This window comes from Rana temporaria, chromosome 11, assembly GCF_905171775.1.
Source record: "Rana temporaria chromosome 11, aRanTem1.1, whole genome shotgun sequence".
Lineage (NCBI taxonomy): Eukaryota > Metazoa > Chordata > Amphibia > Anura > Ranidae > Rana > Rana temporaria.
This window is the reverse complement of record NC_053499.1, coordinates 132,733,317-132,754,609: the sequence shown is the minus strand read 5'-3', so window position 1 is coordinate 132,754,609 and position 21,293 is coordinate 132,733,317. Positions and strand designations below refer to the sequence as shown.

General features: G+C 42.2%; 1 protein-coding gene across 1 annotated transcript in view; it reads left to right on the top strand.

The window, feature by feature from the left end:
- Positions 1-21,293, top strand: part of CDYL2 (chromodomain Y like 2) — a 94,832-nt gene that overhangs the window by 41,002 nt on the left and 32,537 nt on the right. Inside the window, exons 2-3 of the mRNA XM_040329185.1 lie at positions 3,980-4,547; positions 15,071-15,288. Coding sequence (XP_040185119.1) covers positions 3,980-4,547; positions 15,071-15,288 — 786 coding nt within the window. The remainder of the gene's footprint in view (positions 1-3,979; positions 4,548-15,070; positions 15,289-21,293) is intronic.

The following is a 21,293-nucleotide window of genomic DNA, read 5'->3' as shown; positions in this document are numbered from 1 at the left end:
AAAATGCAGACAGTTAAAAATTATGAAAAAAAGGTGTGCCCCCACCCGTCCTTCGAGTCTGGTATGGATTTTAAGGGGATCCCCACACCAAAATTTAAAAAAAGAACGGCATGGGGCTCCCCCAAAATCTTTACCAGACCCTTATCTGAGCATGTAGCCTGGCAGATCAGGAAAGAGGGGGGACGAGTGAGTGCCTAACCCCCCCTCCTGAACCATACCAGGCCACATGCCCTCAACATGAGGGGGTGGGTTTGCTAGGGCAGGGAGGCTCTGCTCTGTTCTGCTGGAGTATATAGGCCCCTTGCCTCATTTGTACCACAGTATAAAATTACAGTGTAGTCTAAAGATAGATGTGTCACAGCAGTATCAGGAGCAAAGTCTCTTATTTCAAGTTTATGTTGTAAAAATCTGTATTTTGGAAGACCAATTGATTGTTCTGTAGATTTATGCCCTTGTGGGCATTTCAAAAGTAAATAACACAAATGCACTTACAAGCTACAATATATTTGTGTATCAATTTATACAGTGTTAGTGCCCAGAAGACTATTATAGACTTTCTTTCTATACTGTTGTGATTTACTTCACAGCAGGCAAGGTTATTTTTTTTCTATTAAGTTTTTTTTTTTTTTAATGCACATCATAATGATCCAGCTAAGTCATTTACAGTGCCTTGAAAAAGTATTCATACCACTTGAAATTTTTCACATTTTTGTCATGTTACAACCAAAAACAAATGTATTTTATTGGCATTTGAGTGGAGTGGAAAGAAGGAAAATGGTAAATGGTTTTGAATTTTTTTTACAAAACAAATATGCGAAAAGTGTGGCGTGCATTTGTATTCAGCCCCAAGTCAATACTTTGTAGAACCTCCTTTAGATGCAATTACAGCTGCAATCTTTTTGGGGATGTCTCTAACAGCTTTGCATGTCTAGAGAGTGAAATTTGTGCCCATTCTACTTTACAAAATAGCTCAAGCTCTGTCAGTTTAGATAAAGAGGCCCAGATTCACAGCGGAGATACAACGGAGTATCTCAGATACGCCGTCGTATCTCTCAGAGTATCTATGCGACTGATTCATAGAATCAGTTACGCATAGATAGCCCTTAGATCCGACAGGTGTAATTGTTTTACGCTGTCGGATCTTAGGATGCAGTACCGCGGCCGCCGCCGGGGGGAGTTCGCGTCGTAAACCAGCGTCGGGTATGCAAATTAGTAGTTACGGCGATCCACGACGGTTTTTCGCGTTCGCTACGTCGCCGATAGTCTAGTTTCCGGTCGCAAAGTTAGTCGTCGTTTTTGGTGCCTTAACTTTAGATAGCAAACGTATTGCTGTCTAAAGTATGGCCGTCGTTCCCGCGTCGAAAATTTAAATTTCACGTCGTTTGCCTAACACGTCCGGGAATACGGAAGTACGCTACACACGTCGCCGATCGCAAAAATGACGTCAGTTCGCACAAAGCACGGCGGGAATTTCGAAACAGAGTATGCGCAGTACCCACCCATTCGATTTGGACCTCCTTGCGCCGGACGTATTTACGATACACCGCCGCAAGTTTCCAGGTAAGTGCTTTGTGGATCGGACACTAAAACTGAAAACTTGCAGCGGTGTAACGTAAACGGCTTACGTTACACGAGCGCAATTGTACCTGAATCTGGCCCAGAATGTCTGTGAACAGCCATTTTCAAGTCTTGCCACAGATTCTCAATTGGATTTAGGTCTGGACTTTAACTGGGCCATTCTAACACATGAATATGAGTAAACTTATCCTTTAACTCCAACTGGCCATGGCCAATCCACCCAATGGTCTGAAGGACAATAAACTGGACTTTTTAAGAGGTTTGTGGTAAAGATTAAATGCAATTAATGGCATTCTAGTGGTTAAAGGATCTCATAAAAAGTCACATGGGATTTTAAGTAATAACTTTTAGCAGTTGGATACACATATTACACTTAGAAAATAAAAGCCAAACTGAGCATAGCTGTTTGTTTTTCCTTTTCTTAATTTTTAGCCAGACACAACCCATTGAATTCCATTTCGGGGCAGCATTTTATGGTTGTCAAATGGCTCGTGTTTTTGCTGTCATTGTAATAAAGGGTTACAGTTTATTAATATTCTTTGTTCGATAACAGGTTTGCCTACTTAACCCTTCAGGTAGCTGGGTGCGGTGTGATAATTGAGCAACTCACAAAAGTATAATAATAGGATAAAAAAAAAAATGTATTACAGATGATAAATTAGATAAACACAGCATCATTCCCATCCTTCCAGTCCATGGGTGTCCTCAACTCCTGATTATATAAGCACCTGGAAAGTAATGATCTCTTTTTTTTTTTTTTTTTTTTTATCGTCATATACAGTGCCTTGAAAAAATCTTCATACCCCTGGAATTTTCCACATTTTGACATGTTACAACGAAAAAAAATGTAAATATCTTTTATGTGATAGACCAACAAAGTGGCACCCAATTGTAAAGTGGAAGGAAAATGATAAATGTTTTTTTTTTTTTTTTTTTACAAATAAATATGTGAAAAGTGTGTTGTGCATTTGTATTCAGTCAATAATTTGTAGAACCACCTTTTGCTGCAATTGCAGCTGTAAGTCTTTTTGGGGATGTCTCAGAGTTTTCTGCCACACAGCGTTTTGCTTTTAGGCTAAAAAGTTCATTTTTGACCTGAGCACCTTATTCTACATGTTTGCTGTGTCCCTTCTTATGGGACTTCTTATGGCTTTCTTTCAACAATGGCTTTCTTCTTGCCACTCTTCCATAAAGGCCAGATTTGTGGAGTGGACAGATTCTTCCATCTGAGCTGTGGCTCTCTGCATCTCAACCAGGGTTACCATGGGCTGCTCCTTGCCAGGCCTGTCAGTTTAGGTGAACGGCCATGTCTTGGTAGGCTTGCAGTTGGCAGTGCGGTGGCAGTGCAAGGGCCATCCAGGGACTGGCATCTATCTCTCACTCCCATCTTTAGCTTTATGCAAAATACCACTACAACTAGGGGATTTATATTACACAGATATGCTCCTGTCATTATATCTAGAGGATTATCCCCGTAAAGTATTGCGGAGAGGTGGGAGAGGGATGTAGACATGCTTGAAGAGACCCAATAGGAAAGTGCTCTGAAATCTGTTCAGCTGAGCTGAGCTGAGCAAAGACTTTCCCAATAATATGTCTTACTCCAAGCTCACTGTACTACCTCTAAATTACATAAAATAAGGATTTTGAAGACTCCCCCCCCCCCCCCCCCCCTGTAGTAAGTGCCTTAGGGACAATGGCGACATTTTACACATGCTTTGGTGTTGCCCAAAGCTTCATAGATGTTGGTTGAGTTTTATTGAAACTATAAATGCAATTTTTCAAACTGATGTAAAATTAGATCCAAGCTATGCCTTGGGTATCCCAGATAAATATATGCTAACTGACTATTCTAAAATGTCTGTTTCTAGAGAAATGTCTGTTTTCAGGAAGCTTATACTACAATCTTGGAAATCTGAGCAACCACCAAACCTTCAAGAATGGATTAACCACATGGGCCCTATGCTTTGCCTAGAGCGTGTTATTTTCCAACATAGGGGTGACTTGCTAAATTTCAAAAATTGTCGGATAACTGGTTGGCCACACCTGACCTGTCGCCTTGTGAAAGGCAGAATTCTATGATCAATTTGGCACTCCAATTGTGTTTTAAAAGTGGAAAACAATACACCGCGCTCAATAGTAATTAAATTAATAAACAGATAACATAATATGATCAGTTTCAACCGCATAAATAACGGTTCCAATATGTGATGAAAGTTGTTATTTTGGATTTTTTTTTTGTTCAACATATTTCTCTATTGATCAATGGATATTTTGGTAAAACACCCAAAGCTGTTATCTCTTTGGTTGATGCTATGAACAGATACTTTAAACGTGTTAAATATTGTCATTTTACGCCATTCTTAAAGAACCAATTCTAACTGTCATGTTTCTTATTTGAAAGGTTGAAAGGATTGTTGACAAAAGAAAGAGCAAAAAAGGGAAGTGGGAATACCTAATACGATGGAAAGGTTACGGGAGCAGTGAAGACACTTGGGAACCCGACCACCACCTACTACACTGTGAGGAGTTTATCGATGAATTTAATGGACTGAACTTGGGCAGAGACAGGCGAGCTAAAACCGGAAAGCAGGCAGTGGCCTCAAAGCTCTTAAGGGGGTCTTCGGTTGACAAAGTAGCTCACAGGTCTCCTTTCTCTGGCAAAGGACGGGGGGCCGCACAGAAAAGGAGGAGAATGCACGCACTCCAAAAGCAGAAGAAGGTATGCACAGCCAAATATAACCCCGGGGACAGATCGACAAAGACTTTAACCTACAGAACTACTCCTAGTGGACTGCAAATAATGCCACTGATCAAACCCCTGGAAAATGGGGACCCTAATACTCACAAAGAGGACAAGCACTTTGAAAACGGATCAGAGCAGGGCAAAAACGACCTTGAGGATGACAAAGGCACACAAGGTCTACAAAGTGGACTGGAGGACTGCGATTCACCCATAGTCAATGGATTAGGTATGTGGCTGGTTTGGATAATTAGAAAAAGTGATCGGAAAACTGTTTGTTGTAAAGAGGTAGGTAGGAGATTTCTGAAGCATTTAGAATGCATTGGACAAAACCTTGCTTTCGTTGTTAAAGTGGTTGTAAAGTCAGAGTAGGATTACTGCCTGCCCCTCTGTTATACTACCACTGACATCAGCCGGAGGGTCAGCTGACCGCTGTGCTGTCCTCTTAGCCCCTCCCGCTGTAACCTTAAGATCAGGGGAGGAGAGCTGCACACAGGCGATCTGAAAGAAGGTATTTAGCAATATTATTTTAAACAACATTTACACTGTATAGTATAATTTGGTATAACAGGGGAGGAGAGGAAGTCACTCACACACACACACTAGAGCTGACAGGCAGAAAGAGAGGAGAGACTGCGGGATGACAGAGGCACGTAAACTGACCACGGTATCATGGATCAGCAGCTATGATTACCGTGGTCAGTTTACATAGGAGGACACAGGAACAGGCAGAATCAACCAGGTTTTTTACAGCATAGAAAGGTACAGATTAGACAGCACAATCACTATCCTGTTTAACCTGCTTCAAAGGAACAGGATCTTTTTTTTTTGTTGTTGTTAGGGTTACAATCTCTATAACTAAGCCCCACCTAACATGCCCTTATAGCAAACCTGCAGGGCAAAGCAGTATGTTTGATTTAATCCCCCAAGCAGTACATAATCACCTGCTGGGAGCAAAAAATGTACCTTGTGCATCCAAGTAGGGAAGAGAATGTGGCTCATGTGTTGTGACAGCGCTGGACCAATCACCAGGGGAACCATCACATGGGAAGAGTTCTAAAAATGCTAGTTTCAGGACTGTCATGCTGATCATCTGTCATACAGTGCCTTGCGAAAGTATTCGGCCCCCTTGAACTTTGCGACCTTTTGCCACATTTCAGGCTTCAAACATAAAGATATAAAACTGTAATTTTTTTGAAGAATCAACAACAAGTGGGACACAATCATGAAGTGGAACGAAATTTATTGGATATTTTTTAAACTTTTTTAACAAATAAAAAACTGAAAAATTGGGCGTGCAAAATTATTCAGCCACCTTAAGTTAATACTTTGTAGCGCCACCTTTTGCTGCGATTACAGCTGTAAGTTGCTTGGGGGTATGTCTCTATCAGTTTTGCACATCGATAGACTGACATTTTTGCCCATTCCTCCTTGCAAAACAGCTCAAGCTCAGTGAGGTTGGATGGAGAGCGTTTGTGAACATCAGTTTTCAGTTCTTTCCACAGATTCTTGATTGGATTCAGGTCTGGACTTTCACTTGGCCATTCTAACACCTGGATATGTTTATTTGTGAACCATTCCATTGTAGATTTTGCTTTATGTTTTGGATCACTGTCTTGTTGGAAGACAAATCTCCGTCCCAGTCTCAGGTCTTTTGCAGACTCCATCAGGTTTTCTTCCAGAATGGTCCTGTATTTGGCTCCATCCATCTTCCCATCAATCTTAACCATCTTCCCTGTCCCTGCTGAAGAAAAGCAGGCCCAAACCATGATGCTGCCACCACCATGTTTCACAGTGGGGATGGTGTGTTCAGGGCGATGAGCTGTGTTGCTTTTACGCCCAACATAACGTTTTGCATTGTTGCCAAAAAGTTTGATTTTGGTTTCATCTGACCAGAGCACCTTCTTCCACATGTTTGGTGTGTCTCCCAGGTGGCTTGTGGCAAACTTTAAACAACACTTTTTATGGATATCTTTAAGAAATGGCTTTCTTCTTGCCACTCTACCATAAAGGCCAGATTTGTGCAGTATACGACTGATTGAGGTCCTATGGACAGAGTCTCCCACCTCAGCTGTAGATCTCTGCAGTTCATCCAGAGTGATCATGGGCCTCTTGGCTGCATCTCTGATCAGTCTTCTCCTTGTATGAGCTGAAAGTTTAGAGGGACGGCCAGGTCTTCGTAGATTTGCAGTGGTATTATACTCCTTCAATTTCAATATTATCGCTTGCACAGTGCTCCTTGGGATGTTTAAAGCTTGGGAAATCTTTTTGTATACAAATCCGGCTTTAAACTTCTCCACAACAGTATTTCGGACCTGCCTGGTGTGTTCCTTGTTCTTCGTGATGCTCTCTGCGCTTTAAACAGACCTCTGAGACTATCACAGTGCAGGTGCATTTATACCGAGACTTGATTACAAACAGGTAGATTCTATTTATCATCATTAGTCATTTAGGTCAACATTGGATCATTCAGAGATCCTCACTGAACTTCTGGAGAGAGTTTTATGCACTGTATATAAAAGCATTTTTTTTACAGGGTATAAAAGAGAAGAGAGGCACCTCTAAGTGTAGCAATAAGTTGCTAAATGTTGTGCCTTCATTAAATGTAACCATATTGCTACACTTAGAGGCACCTCTCTTCTTTTTTATACTCAGTTGGGACATGACGCTACTCCTATATCAAAACATCGCTTGTATATCAAGGCAAAATGTATTAAAACATTTTGCTTATCTTGCAAAACGCTCTCAAACCAAGTTACTCTCAAACCAAGGTTTTACTGTATTTTAATGGGGACTCCGAACAAAAACATGTCTTGTTATTTTTGTGTTTGCCCATAGTAAGTTTTCTTTGAATACTTGTTTGCCATAATCCCATTGATGTCAATTTTAAGTACAGCATTGTTGTAAGATTCAGAGATCTTTAAATATGCTCTGAATTACATAATGACTGTTTCAGTTGCTAAGTGCACATACATCTGGCAGTTTGAGAAACAGGCTGTGCTATACCCTGATAAGGGAAAGGATCGCAACCACAGTTCAGTTACCAAGAATGGGACTAAGAAAACCTGTTTAAACCTAATAAGAAAAAACAAACTTGCACACACACTAAAAAAAAATTTGCAAGCTAAACAAAACAAAAGTGAGGTAGCTAAGTCTAAGGCCCCATACTCACGACCAAACATGTCTGCTGAAACTGGTCCGCAGGCCAGTTTCAGCAGACATGTTTGGTCGTGTGTGGGTGCGAGCGGGCCGAATTCCAGCAAACATTTGCCCGCCGGGCCTTTTCCCAGCGGACAAATATTCCTGGACTTGTTTTAAAACAGTCCGCTGGAATCCTGCCCGCTCGGACATGTACGGTCGTCAGTACAGACCTACCGTACATGTCCAGGCGCCCGCCGTCCCTCGCATGCGTCGAATGACTTCGACGCATGCGTGGAAGCATTTTAAAGGCGGGCCGCCCACGTCGCTGCGTCATTGTCACGGCGACACCGCGTCATCGACGCGGCGACACCGCGGACACGCCCCGCGTATTGTTTACGCGCGGACTTCTGTACGATGGTGTGTACAACCATCGTACAGAAGCCCTCTGGCAGACATGTATGGTGAAAACGGTCCGACGGACCGCTTTCACCATACATGTTTGTCCGTGTGTACCCGGCCTAAGAGACGATCTGTCCAAAAATGATTTTGTTAAATAATGTAATATATTGCAGCTTCCCAGTCTTTAGCTATGATGGTTGTATTACTTTTTCCTTTTTTCTGACTTTTTTTTTTTTTTTTTCTGCCTGTCACAAACTTCCTATACTAGGATGACTACTCTCATTCACTGTACTGGATCAATGGCGTAGAGTTGTCACTCTAGGATAGGAAGTGTTTTAGGACTACAGAACACCTCTCTCACATCATGGCCATTACATAGGACAGAGGAATCTAGTTCACAGAGAGATAACAATGCTTGCAATAACACAGAAAGCTAAAACGGCATTCCAACTGCTTAAAAAAATTCACAAACAAAGATATCTTTTATTCTGCCTTGATGGCATTTTCCATATTGCTTGTGGGAATGTGAAGCCCACAAGCACTATCTTCCGGGACATGGTGCAGCTAAACGACCAGCATGCACCGCCCGTTCTCACACATATGCAGTATCAACTGCTCACAGCGCCGTACACTTTAGATGTATCCATCACAATGGGTATCGGCGTCGGAAGTGCCCACCCTGTTGTTATGGCAACAAAGCCCTCGGCGCTGCCCACTGACTCCTGAGAAAGGATGACATGCGCAGTTTGATCGGCGCGGGGACGCGCCCGATTTAAATAGTACACTCCCCCTAGCCACGGAATTTGAATTCCGCCGGGGGATTTACGATACGCCGCCGCAAGTTTTGAGGTAAGTGCTTTCTGAATTAAGCACTAGCCTCAAAAACTTGCGCCGGCGGATCGTAAATCAGATAGGTTACGCGGATCTAAAGATCCGCTAACCTATCTGAATCTATCCAAGGGTGATTTAGACATAAAAGGTGCATGGGGAGCTGAAGCAAGGGTATCTCATACTTTCCAAGAGATTCTGGGTTCCACGGGCCCTCCCGTTACAATGTTGTTAAAGTAATATCTTTTAGTTAGCCGCCAAAAGGTATCCTTGTGACAATTTTTTTTACCTTCCCTACCTCTGTATGAAATGACATAAAAAAAATAACAGTGGCTTATTTAGCCAGTATCAAGTTGAGAATAAAATATCTGTTTAATGTGGACTTGATGTTTAAACTGCTGCATTGTTGCAAACAAATGGCTCTGGTTCTGAAGTGAGTCATTATGTAATAGATCCAGACGTCCAAAGTGGTATCAGATCAGAGCATTGGCTTCAGTCTCTGTGAAATACCTAAAAATCAATGTTGTGCTACTTCAGCTTTCACTGATTCTGTGTCAGACGCTGATAATAATCGCTGGTGGTTTTTCTACTTGTCATGGCATTTATTTGGAAAAGGAAATTGTAAAATTTAAATACTAAGCCTCCTAGGCCGGCCATACAGAGAATGAATATCTTTCCTGCAACCATGGGCAAACACAGACTGTGTTGATACGGGAATCCCTCCTGCCGGGCCATTGTCTTCTCCTGGTGGGGCAGCAGGGGGAACTTGTTCCCGCTGGGAGTAGACCATGATAATTGCAAGAGAATTTGGCAGGCTGGTTGTAACCAAGTTGATCAATCTCTCAACTTTGATACATTCAGCCTACCCATTAACGGTTCTCATCTCACCCGAGGCTCTTTACAGGCGCTATTTTTAGCGTTATATCGCCTGTAAAGCACCTCAGTGTGAAAGCAGCCTAAAACTTGTGTAGGAAGGAATAATGTTGAACCATGTACCCTACTCAAAAAATCAACATGTACATCATAAATACAAAATATTAGGCAAACACTAGGTGTCCCTAGCAGGTTGCTCCCATAAAGGGTCAGTGCAAATTGTACCAACTCTAATCATAAAATGGCAACCGGATATCTCCAGTTTGTACCAATAAACTTATATAAATCTATATTGTCCAAATGGGTGATAATAATGGTGATAAATATGAACAAAGTCCAATCAATTTTCATCAAACAATATCCAAATGTGCATAGGATTTCTTATATCCAACAATATATAGTGACTTGGATCTTCCTCCACCAACACCGGTCACACAGCCTACTCATCGGATTTATATGACCCCCATTACAGAAGTCACATACAGCAGGTAGATCTAGATAGACTCCCGATATTCATCTTGATTTGGCAAAGGAAGCTCCAATGGCAAATTTGATCAAACCGTCATCCAGGTATCAATAAAAAAAGAAGAGACAGAGGAAGAAGAGACATAGTGAAGTATGTAGATTTATTTAAAAGCGCTTAAAAATTCCATAAAAGCCAGAAAATGAAAATGGGCAAAAGTGACGCATCACGCTCGACCACACCCTAGTCGTAATCTTTCTTTTTTGTCTAGAGTAGGCAAGACAATAAAGATGGTACCGTTCAAATTTCCCTCCAAACCTGTGTCAGTCGGATCAGCATGTGAAAAGACTGGTGCAAGACCGGCAGAATCGGCTTTTCAGGCTTCGGTAGACTTCAACAAAATGGTTGCCATCTGCACACAGACACTGATACCCTGTTGCATAAATGTAATGAGATGAGGAAAATATGGCTTTGGCTCCTGTTCTCCACCTGAAGAGAACTCCTTAGGCCGAGTACTCACGAGCAGACATGTCCGATGAAACCGGTCCGCGGACCGTTTTCATCGGACATGTCTGCCCGGGGACTTCTGTTCGATGGCCGTACACGCCATCGAACAGAGGTCCGCGCGTAAACAATACGCGGGGCGTGTCCGCGGTGTCGCTGCGTCGATGACGCGGTGTCGCCGCGACAATGACGCGGCGACGTGGGCGGCCTGCCTTTAAAAGGCTTCCACGCATGCATCGAAGTCATTCGACGCATGCGAGGGATGGCGGGCGGCAGGACATGTACGGTAGGTCTGTACAGACGACCGTACATGTCCGGCCAGACAGGTTTGTTTTAAAGCAAGTCCAGGAAACAGTTGTCCGCTGGAAACCTGTCCGATCCGTCCCAAAATGGTCCGCTCGGGCCTACACACGGCCAAACATGTCTGCTGAAAATGGTCCGCGGACCAGTTTCAGCAGACATGTTTGGTCGTGAGTACGGGGCCTTAGATGCGTTTCTCCCTTTTCGGGTTTAATCGTACAAAATCCAAAAAGCGTCTGAGGGGGTTCTCTATAGGTAGAGAACAGGAGCTGAAGCCATCTTTTCCCCTCATTACATTTATGCAACATGGAATTGTGTCCCATTGGAGGGACTTTCCTTTGTTTATTTTTCTGAAGACACAACCTACCCTCACCTCCTGTTTATGGTTTCAACTGTAAAAAAAATTCACTGTCCCGATGACTATGGTCACCAGGACAAATAAAGACGATTGTTCTTACCATTCCCTACTCTATCTAGAACTGAAACAAAAAAATAATTGCTATGCATACACTTTAAAAAATGTATTCAGTTTCTTGCATAAGCCCAATTGTGACTAGTTATCCTACATACCAAAGCCATCTATTATTGATATTTTAGTTTCACGTAGTTGTTGGCAAGTTGGGTCATGCCCTAGCTTTTTCACATCTCTTGGTTACTTAAGTGATGATCAAATCTCAGTGTAATTCTCCAAAGATTGTAGCTACTGCAAAGTGGTGGTGTTAAAGGGGTTGTAAAGGAAATTTTTTTTTTCATAATAAGCATCCTTTACCTACAGACATTCCTCTTTTCACTTCCTTATTGTTTTTGTTTTTGCTCAGAGAAGTTGCTCTATTTCTTCTGTGTTCTGTTCACTTCCTGCTTGTCTGATTTTACTGACCACTGTGAAGGGAGGCTTTACTGCGGTGGTCAGTAACATGCTCACCCCCTCCTGGGAACTACATTTGTGCGGCAGGACGCTCTCTACGTGTTAGAGACTTCAAGGAGGTGTGAATTACTGGGCCTGCTGCAATTCATACTGGGAAATGTAGTTCTTACATGAACGAGCGATGCAAACCAGGAAGTGAATGAGAGAACAGAAACTAGAATGCCGGAGGTGATATAGATGAAGGAATTGAATAGGTATTTACTCGTTTTTTTAACAGAATCATTACACTATTCTGTCTGTCTACCTTGCAGACATTAATTTTAGGCAAAACATTTTTTTCCTTTACAACTCCTTTAAATATCTCTAAAGGACGGTCCGTAATGTAGAATACACAAATTTCTGTTGAGTCCAGCTAATAAACTTCAATTAAATGGCTTTGTGAAGGGGGTGGATAGATTGACCTCTTCAGGGAAATCTCCTGCTTGGGAGGCTCTAATTGATATTGGTGTGTGGTTCATTCGCAAACACCCAAAACTGAAATAAATTTTTTGAGAAAGTTGGCCTTCAAGTTTTGTTATGTCATGTTATTTTAAAATTATACAAAATGTTAAAGCAACTATATTGTTATGCATTGCTAGACTTTTTTTCAATGGTGAAATGTCTGAAGGTTTAAAGAGGTTGTAAAGCTTTGCGTTTTTTCACCTTAATGCATCCTATGCTATAAGGGGAAAAAACGTCCGATGCTTACAGGCCCCGCAGCCCGCCCCCCCCCCCCCCCCGTTTACTTACCTGAGCCCTCAAAAGTCCTGTGTCGAGAACTTGCTGGCTTCTTGTCCCAGGCTTTTTGGCTGTTATTGGCTCTTCATTGGAGTTGATTGATAGCAGTGCAGCCATTGCCTCGCGCTGCTGTCAATCAACTCCAATGACGAGAGGGCCAGGAGCAGGGCCGAGTCCTGTAGTTGGCGGCTATGGACGCCGAATACAGGACTCGGGAAAGCGCTTCCCAGGGGGGGTTGTTGATGCAGGGAGGAGCCGAGACAGCTGCCGAGGGACCCCAGAAGATGAGGATCAGGGCCACTCTTTTCAAAAAGACTTGCACAGCGGAGGTAAGTATGACATGTTTGTGTTTTTTTTTTTTAAATAATACTGCTTCCTCACCACCTGTCAACACACACTCGGATCACTTTTCAGAGGAGCAGCACTTGTGAATGAGCCCTTAGTTGCATTCGGCAGCAGCACACTTAGGGCTTATTCACATGTAAAGTTGGGGGGGTATTAAAACAGGATATAATAGAAGTCTATGGCTTAGTGCAGCAAATCCACAGGAAAGCAGCAGGTACACCGCACTGCAGCACATCAATGTGAAAGCGGCCCTATACTATTATGCCCAGTGTATTGCTTCAAACTGACCTGCAGATCTCTTCTTTGCTGCTGCTGGCACCACTCTGGAGACTGCTAGACGAGATAAGAGGTGGAGTGCTTTTGGTATCGCTCCACATGGGACAGGAGCCAGCACTACAGAGGGGTCATTGGCTTATGCAGCTCTTGCTCCCTACTACATCTCCAACTTTGCAAGTAATCCCTCTGCATTTCACTCTGATTCTCTGAAATGGCAGGTCAGCAACCCCAGATCGAGATCTATCAGTCACCTGTCTGCAATCTACTGGTGGATCGCGATCTATAGGTTGATGACCCGCCATCTTAAACTATTTTGTTATTGAATGGATACATTTCTTCTGTAGGTGCCTTAAAGTAGTAGTAAACCTTCAAAAATTTTTACCTTAACCACTTAATACCCGAACCATTATGCAGGTTAAGGACCTTGCCCCTTTTTGCGATTCCGCACTGCATCGCTTTAACTGACAATTGTGCGGTCGTGCGACGTGGCTTCCAAACAAAATTGGCGTCCCTTTTTCCCCCACAAATAGAGCTTTCTTTTGGTGGTATTTGATCACCTCTGCGGTTTAAAAATAGAGCCACAATATTGAAAAAAATTCAATATTTTTTACTTTTTGCTATAATAAATATCCCAAAAAATATATATAAAAAAAATTTCCTCAGTTTAGGCCGAAACGTATTCTTCTACTTATTTTTGGTAAAAAAAATTGCAGTAAGCGTTTATGGATTGGTTTGCGCAAAAGTTATAGCGTTTACAAAATAGGGTATAGTTTTATGGCATTTTTTATTTGAATTTTTTTTTTTTTTTACTAGTAATGGAGGCGATCAGCGATTTTTTTTTTTTTCTTGACTGCGACATTATGGTGGACACATCGGACACTTTTGACACATTTTTGGGACCATTGTCATTTTCACAGCGAAAAGTGCTATAAAAATGCACTGATTACTGTGAAAATTACAATGGCAGTGAAGAGGTTAACCACTAGGGGGCGCTAAGGGGTTTAGTGTGCCCTAAGGGAGTGATTCTTACTGTAGGGGGTGTGGCTGTAGGTGTGACATCACTGATCGTCGTTCCCTATAACAGAGAACAGACGGTCAGTGACACTGCCACACAGAAGAACGGGGAAGGTGTGTTTACACACACCTATCCTCGTTCTTCAACTCCTGTGACCCGATCGCGGGACACCGGTGGCGATCGGGTCTGCGGATCCCGCGGGCGCGCTCACGGAGCTTCGGACCGCGCCCGTGGCTGGCGACATACAGGTACGTGCCTGTGCCCAGCCGTGCCATTCTGCCGACGTATATGTGCAGGAGGCGGTCCTTAAGTGGTTAATGAGCACAGTATGATGCACATTTCCCAGCAAACTATTATTTTAAATTCTTAACCCAGCACTTCCAGTTTACAACTTTTAATGCTCCTGGCTCAGTGCGGCTTCCTTAAACTTCCAGTCTTCTAAGGGAGGAGTGGACAGTGCAGTTTAGAGCTTGGAGGAGCAGGAGAGCCATCCTAGGCTACTGGCTGTGTGTTCCTATTGATGCTCACAGGGCAAGGAGAAACAAAACTATTCCCTGCATGCTATAGTGACTCCATAGGATACTGCAAGAGAAGGGAGCCATCCTGAAACGGGGAAACCTGGGGCTATGGTCATGACGCCAGCTTAAACTGGAGAATAGGCAAGCATTAAAAGATAAGGCAACTGCATACTCAGTAAGTAATTAAATCAGCTACCTAAATAGCTTATAAAAACTGAGGGTTTAATGTCGCCTAAAGGAATTTGGTTAATGCACAGAGTAAGCAGTGTGCTCTTGCTAATTGTTGAACCTGTTTAACCTCTATCTAAAACATAAATTAACTTTCATTTTAAATTATGGCAAGAAATATTATGCACTTCTAATTTTCACCATGTATGGTGGTTTTTAATCGTTGTGTTATTTTTCTTATGATGAACATCTGCTTTTTTTTTTTTATAAATATTTGAAGGAGAGTCATTAACAAATGGAGGATTGACTCCACCCAGCCCGGTCAAACGGAAACTAGACATGGACAAAGATTATGTGTTCGATAAGAGATTGAGGTACAGCATCCGGCAGAACGAAAGCAATTGCAGATTCCGAGACATTGTTGTAAGGAAAGAAGATGGCTTCACTCACATACTGCTCTCAAGTCAGACATCTGACAACAACGCCTTGACGCCTGATGTAAGAACCACAATGATTTTTTATCTTACTTTCAATATGTTTATTGAGCTTTAACAGGAATAGGATGACATACAATGGCATTCTTGGCGTCAGCCTACGAGGCCTACATTCACAGTTACAAAACAAAAACAAAAGGAGCAAGAGAGTAAAGCCTCGTACACACGACCAGTTTTCCCGGCAGGAAAACTGCTAGGAGAGCTTTTGGCCGGGAATGCCAGCCACGTGTATGCTCCCTAGCAGTTGGAAAAAATAAAGAAACCTGCTCTCTATTTTCCCGTCAGGATTCCCGGCAGAGTGTTTCCTGCTGAGAAAACCGGTCGTCCGTATGCTAACCTGATGGGGAAATAAACCGTGCATTCTCGATAACAATTCGACGCATACGCGGTAGCATAGAACTTAATTTAGCCAGCTCGTCGTAGTCTTTGACGTCACCACGTTCTTGCCATTCAAAAGAACGGCAGGTCTTTTGTGTGGCTGTGTGTATACATGGCTTTTCAAGGCAAGCTTGGCAGGAATCCCGTCGGGAAAACTGACGGTTTTCAAACAGACAGGATTCCTGACCATGTGTACAGGGCTTCACAGTTACTTGCCGTAACGTGTATGTTTAACACAAGCCATCGATTGTGGGCTAGAAGTCTACATAGGACAGTGAAATCAGTTCCTTTGGATCATTTCCAGGGGGTTGTCCTATGGTTTCCCACCTTAAGTTACCGGTGTCCCATGCTGAGGATTTCCCTTGGGATCACTATAGTGGGTCAGCCACCAGCATCGGGAGTTGCCCAGCACACCACACCTTTGGGAGGATTTTTTATCTTAATTTAGAAAGTGTTTGTTTATTTTATCCTGAAATCGTAGCTAAATCCAGCATTTTTTTTCAGATTTCTGTATTATTTAAAAGTTACCATTGAGCATTTTATTTTATTGTTTTGATATTGTGTTTTTTTGGGGGGGTAGAGCATTGTGTGGGTGAGATTATTCTTAAAAAAAAACTAGAATCACTTTTGGTCAATTTTCTTTATTTTTTTAAATTCAAAGTAAAAAAGGGTTTGTATTTTTATTTTTTATTCATTCATTGCATCAAATTTTTATTTATTTTTTTAAAATAATCATTTACTGCATTATGTATACAGTACATACAGCATGCTGACTTTTATTGGTAAGAGGTCTTAAAGTCAAAAACCTTGATCAATGGGCATGAACAGACCAGATGAAGGTATACAATGTTGGTTAGGCATAGTCTTTGCAAATCATTGTTTTGTTTTGAATTTTAGTTAAGTCTTTTGATATACCAAAACAAAGAACACAGAGAATGAGAAAAAACTTCATAAAGGTGCAATAATGCTGAGAACCAATAACCACAGTTTTTTGGGTACATCAGAAAATTAATTAGTGCATGAGTGTTCTAGAATCAGTCAGGTAACTTTATCCTTATGGTAAAATTCTGCTCCAGCTCTCCTCCAAGAATAGAGCGAAACAGTAATCTGTTCTACAGTGTCTGAAAGGGGGATCATTGCTTATAATATAAATTCTTGAAAAGGTCAAAATCATTGATCAATGGGCATGAACCGACCAGATGAAGGTAGACCGTGTTGGTTAGTCTTTTGCAAATCCTCTTTTTTTTTTTATTTAAGTAAAAAAATCTTTAGTTATACCAAAACAGAGAAGAAGAAAACATCATAAAGGTGCAATAACCAATAACCACGTTTTTTTTTTGGGTACATTAGAAAATTAAATAGTGCATGACAAAAGATGAAAGCCCAACTCCACTTATTTCCTTCCACCCCCCACCCCCTTTGGGAGGATGCTGCTAATATCTCTCAGGTACACTAAATTTCTGATTCTGCAAATCTACAAGAGCTTCCACTATGAAGGGTTCACACTGTCCCTGTTGGAGTTTTATTTAATTAACAAATCTAATAGATTTATTTATGAATGTAATTTATTTTATGTTTTGAAAAAGGCAATAAAAGAAATATGTAATTTAAATTCCTAGATGGACAGTAACAGAGACGGCAATTATGAGTATAGATCTTGCTGTTGAAGTATCCAAGACATATAAGAAGCCAAGGACTCACTCTGTACTTCAGATATCACCTATTGTGACCCAGCCGCATGCTCCAGGGGGCCCATGTGGCCTCCTGTACACCTGGATAGGCGGGGTGCGAAGGCGGCATATAAAATAACCTTTCAGCGGCTGCAGGAGGAAAATAGAGGGGATCAGTACCGCTATATCAGGGGTGTCAAACTAAATTTTATCGTGGGCCACATCAGCATTATGATTGCCCTCAAAAGGGCCGGTTGTATCTGTAAGATTAGATGTCCAGCGCATCCCCTCCCCTTACATTAGATGCCAAGAGCCACCCCACCATCAGAAGTTGAGTTCCCCACTCTCCCTTACATCACAGTGCACCCCCTTTCCTTATGCTGCTGCTGGGAAAAATATGGATGCATTGCTTAAAAGCAGAAAGTAAGGTTCTTGAGGAGGACCAGAGGAGGGCTGCAGCTGCAGGAGAGGTGCGAGGGCCACATGATGTAGCCTGGAGGGCCGGATTCAGCCCCCGGGCCTTGTGTTTGCCACCTATGCTCTATATCGGGGATATGCAATTAGCGGACCTCCAGCTGTTGCAGAACTACAATTCCCATGAGGCATAGTAAGACTCTGACAGCCACAAGCATGACACCAGAGTCAGAAGCATGATGGGACTTGTAGTTTTGCAACAGCTGGAGGTCCGCTAATTGCATATCCCTGCTCTATATGATGCCCCACCGCCCCTTCTATCCACCTTCTGCTGTCCCACACTCCTGTGTACTCCCCTGCCCCCCCATCTGTCAAGATGGAGAGTGGGAAGGGGGTGGTAAATGTGTCATTCATCAGCCCCTTCCTTATCTTAATGAATAGCATCAGTGATCAGTCCAATCTTGTTCATTTATAACTAAGGCATAGTAAACTGTGTCTGAACAGAGCTATTCCTGCCCATTCATTCTGTGCAGCTGATATTGAAGAGATGGAGATTGAGGGCTGCATCAAAGGTGAAACATCTGAAGTCTGTTTAGACCCCTGATACTTCACCTAAGCTCCCCAACGGGGGTCCTAAAAAATTGTCAAAAATAAAATGACAATAATAAAATACTGACACCAGTGGCGGAACTATCAGGGTCACGACTAGACCCTGGCGTTCCACCACCATTGGGGGTCCCCAGCTGTGGGTCAGGGGGGCTCTTTATGGTTTCCTGCATTGGGGCCCTGAATTTTTAAGTTCAGTTACGCCTCTGAACTATAGAATCCCTTTTGGGTGGGCTGAACTTCTAAAAGATTGTACATATTATGATCCAGACATTAGTTTTAGATTCAAAGTCTGGTAACTCCATTCTTATGGTCAAATTCTGCTCCAGCACTCATCCAAGCATAGAATGGAGCATTAATCTGTTCTACACAGTCTTAAAGGAACTGGGGATCATTGTATATAATATGATTCAAGGCAAGATGGGGATAGGTACACTGATTCTGGTTTGACATATCACTTAATCATACTTAGGTGGCTTACCAGATGTTTGGGACAAGAAAGAGCATCTAAGCTCACTTCCGTTCCTCCAAGGATTATAGGGCTTTAGACGGTGTTGATGTTGACCTATTTTGTTAATAGAATTGAAATGTTGGCTGTACTTTAACTAGGCCATGTGTCTGACTTTGTTTATGGGAGATGGAGGGGTCTGGAAGCTTTGTATTGGGGCTGTGGATTAGCGCCTAAACGTATGTCAGCTTTGTAAGGAGAGCGAGGAAGGCCAACAAAAAAATCGGTTCAATCAGATCTTGGTAATGATAGTGACACTGGGCCGGGTCGGCTGTTTAGCAAATTGTTTATTTTTTAAATAAGCAGTAAATGCACATACACACTTAAATAACTCAGACATGCATACCCATTCCCTGGGCCAATAATATGAAAAAGACACCCAATTTAAATATTCTAGTGAGAATAAGAATAAGGGCACATAAAGCAAACCTGTACCAAAGTTTAAAATGGTAAATTAATATTTACGGCAAGTACCTAGAGGTGTCAGTATGCACCTTTTTGTTATGTTTAGTAGCCCAGGCAGTATGTTCATTTTCAGAGCCTATCCCTGCCTCTCTCATTGTGGTGTACAGCACCCTGATTAATAGTAAGGTGCAAAATGTGAGCAGAATGTAGACAAGTACCCAGATTTGTAGCGGAGATCAAGATCTATGTAAGCTAGTTTCCAGTAATCCCAGTAAAAGTATGTGCAGGCATTTCTAGCATAAATTTGTTGTAATTTTTAATTATAATAAAGATTAAAGTGTTACTAAACAAACAGTAAAACCAGTCTGTATATGCAGTAAAGCATGCTTGTTATACTCACTGTTGAACCTAAGGGGTTAATCTTCTGCATTGTGTAAAAAGGCTGTTTGATCCTATCTTCTCTAATCCTCCCCTACTTCATCAAACCGTCTCCTGATAGAACAAAGCCTTAGGGGCTGGTGTGTATTGCTATAGAGTTATTTTTTTCTTGGGAGAGTGCATGTGATCAGCACAGGGCCAATCAGCACTGTCCAGACAGAGGGTCAGGGGTCATGCAGCCTCATAGGACAAATGGAGTAGAATGAAAACTACACCTACAAGCTTTAACCAGACACTGATAGAAGGCACATGACTGCTCTAACTGCTGATGAGAAAAGGTATTTAGCAGTTTATATTTACTAACACTATTGCATTTCTGTGTACTGTGAAAGACCAAATATAGTGAATGCAGGGTCCTGGGTTTAGTAACTCCTTGGGCTCATGCACACTGCATCTCAAAGAAGCAGCTCCTACAGGCGTTTGAGCTTTTTTTTTTTACTACCTGGAAACTCCCCTCCATGTAAGCCAATGTGTCTATGCACACAATGGCTTTTTCAGGAGTTTACAGGCATATGCTCTTACAGGCAGGGAAACACCCCCACCAAATTGCGTTTTTGAGAGGTGAAGCGATGCCTAAGTGCCCAAAAATGGACGAAAAAGTGTGAATGAGCTCAAAGAAGCTTAAAAACTTACAAAAAAAAGATAAAATGAGGGGCGGGTTTGTGAAAAAAACACTTGTGCTCAAAGAAGCTCGAAAAAGCTCAATAAAAAATTACAAAAAAGCAGAATCTTCTTCAGGCAGAAAAGAGAAAAAAAAGCTCAAAGTATGCTATCGGCAGCAATTCATGGCAGACATGGCTCTACGTGTTTCGCAGCTGATACTGCTTCCTCAGGAGCACAACACAGGAGAATCTACAATAGATACAAACACAATGCAAATCGAATTGTATGCAAACAACATGGCAACCACTATATTTAATATAATGGCTATGTTTTTGATATATATATATATATATATATTAGGGCTGTGCAAATTAACTTTTAATTAATCGATTAATCTTTAATTTTTTTGATCGATCAAAATATTTTTGATCGATTAAAATACTTTTGATTGGTACTCACCTCTGCGCCAGCTTCTGGGCCTTCAGGGAGTTCCCGTCGGAGGTCCGGTGATGTCACGGACACCGGCGGGGCTTGCCGTGTCCATCTGAAGGGCTCCTTTGCTGTGCCTTCATATCTGCATGCCGGCGGGACCTCACTATCTGCCACACGCAAGGGCTGTTACACTTCCCTCTATCACTTCCCTCTATCAACCTGGGATTCTACAGCCATCCACTGGGAGTTGTGATAGTTCCCTTCACGGGACATCTACATGCCGACGGACTGATTTAAACCTCTCCTCATCTTGATTCAGCAGTGGCATCGTTGTACACATTTTTATACCAGTATCATACGTGGCTACATGTTTTTATGACTGCTTTTGCTACCGTTTGGTATTACTCGCACCATTTTTACAGTTTATGTAGCTACATCGATTTTATCTCCATTGCAATATTTATTTGGTTACCTACTTAATGCTATTCCCATTGAGCGCTGCCTTTGTGTGTTTTTTGTATCCTGCTATCCATTTTTCCAGTGGTTGGTAGCTGC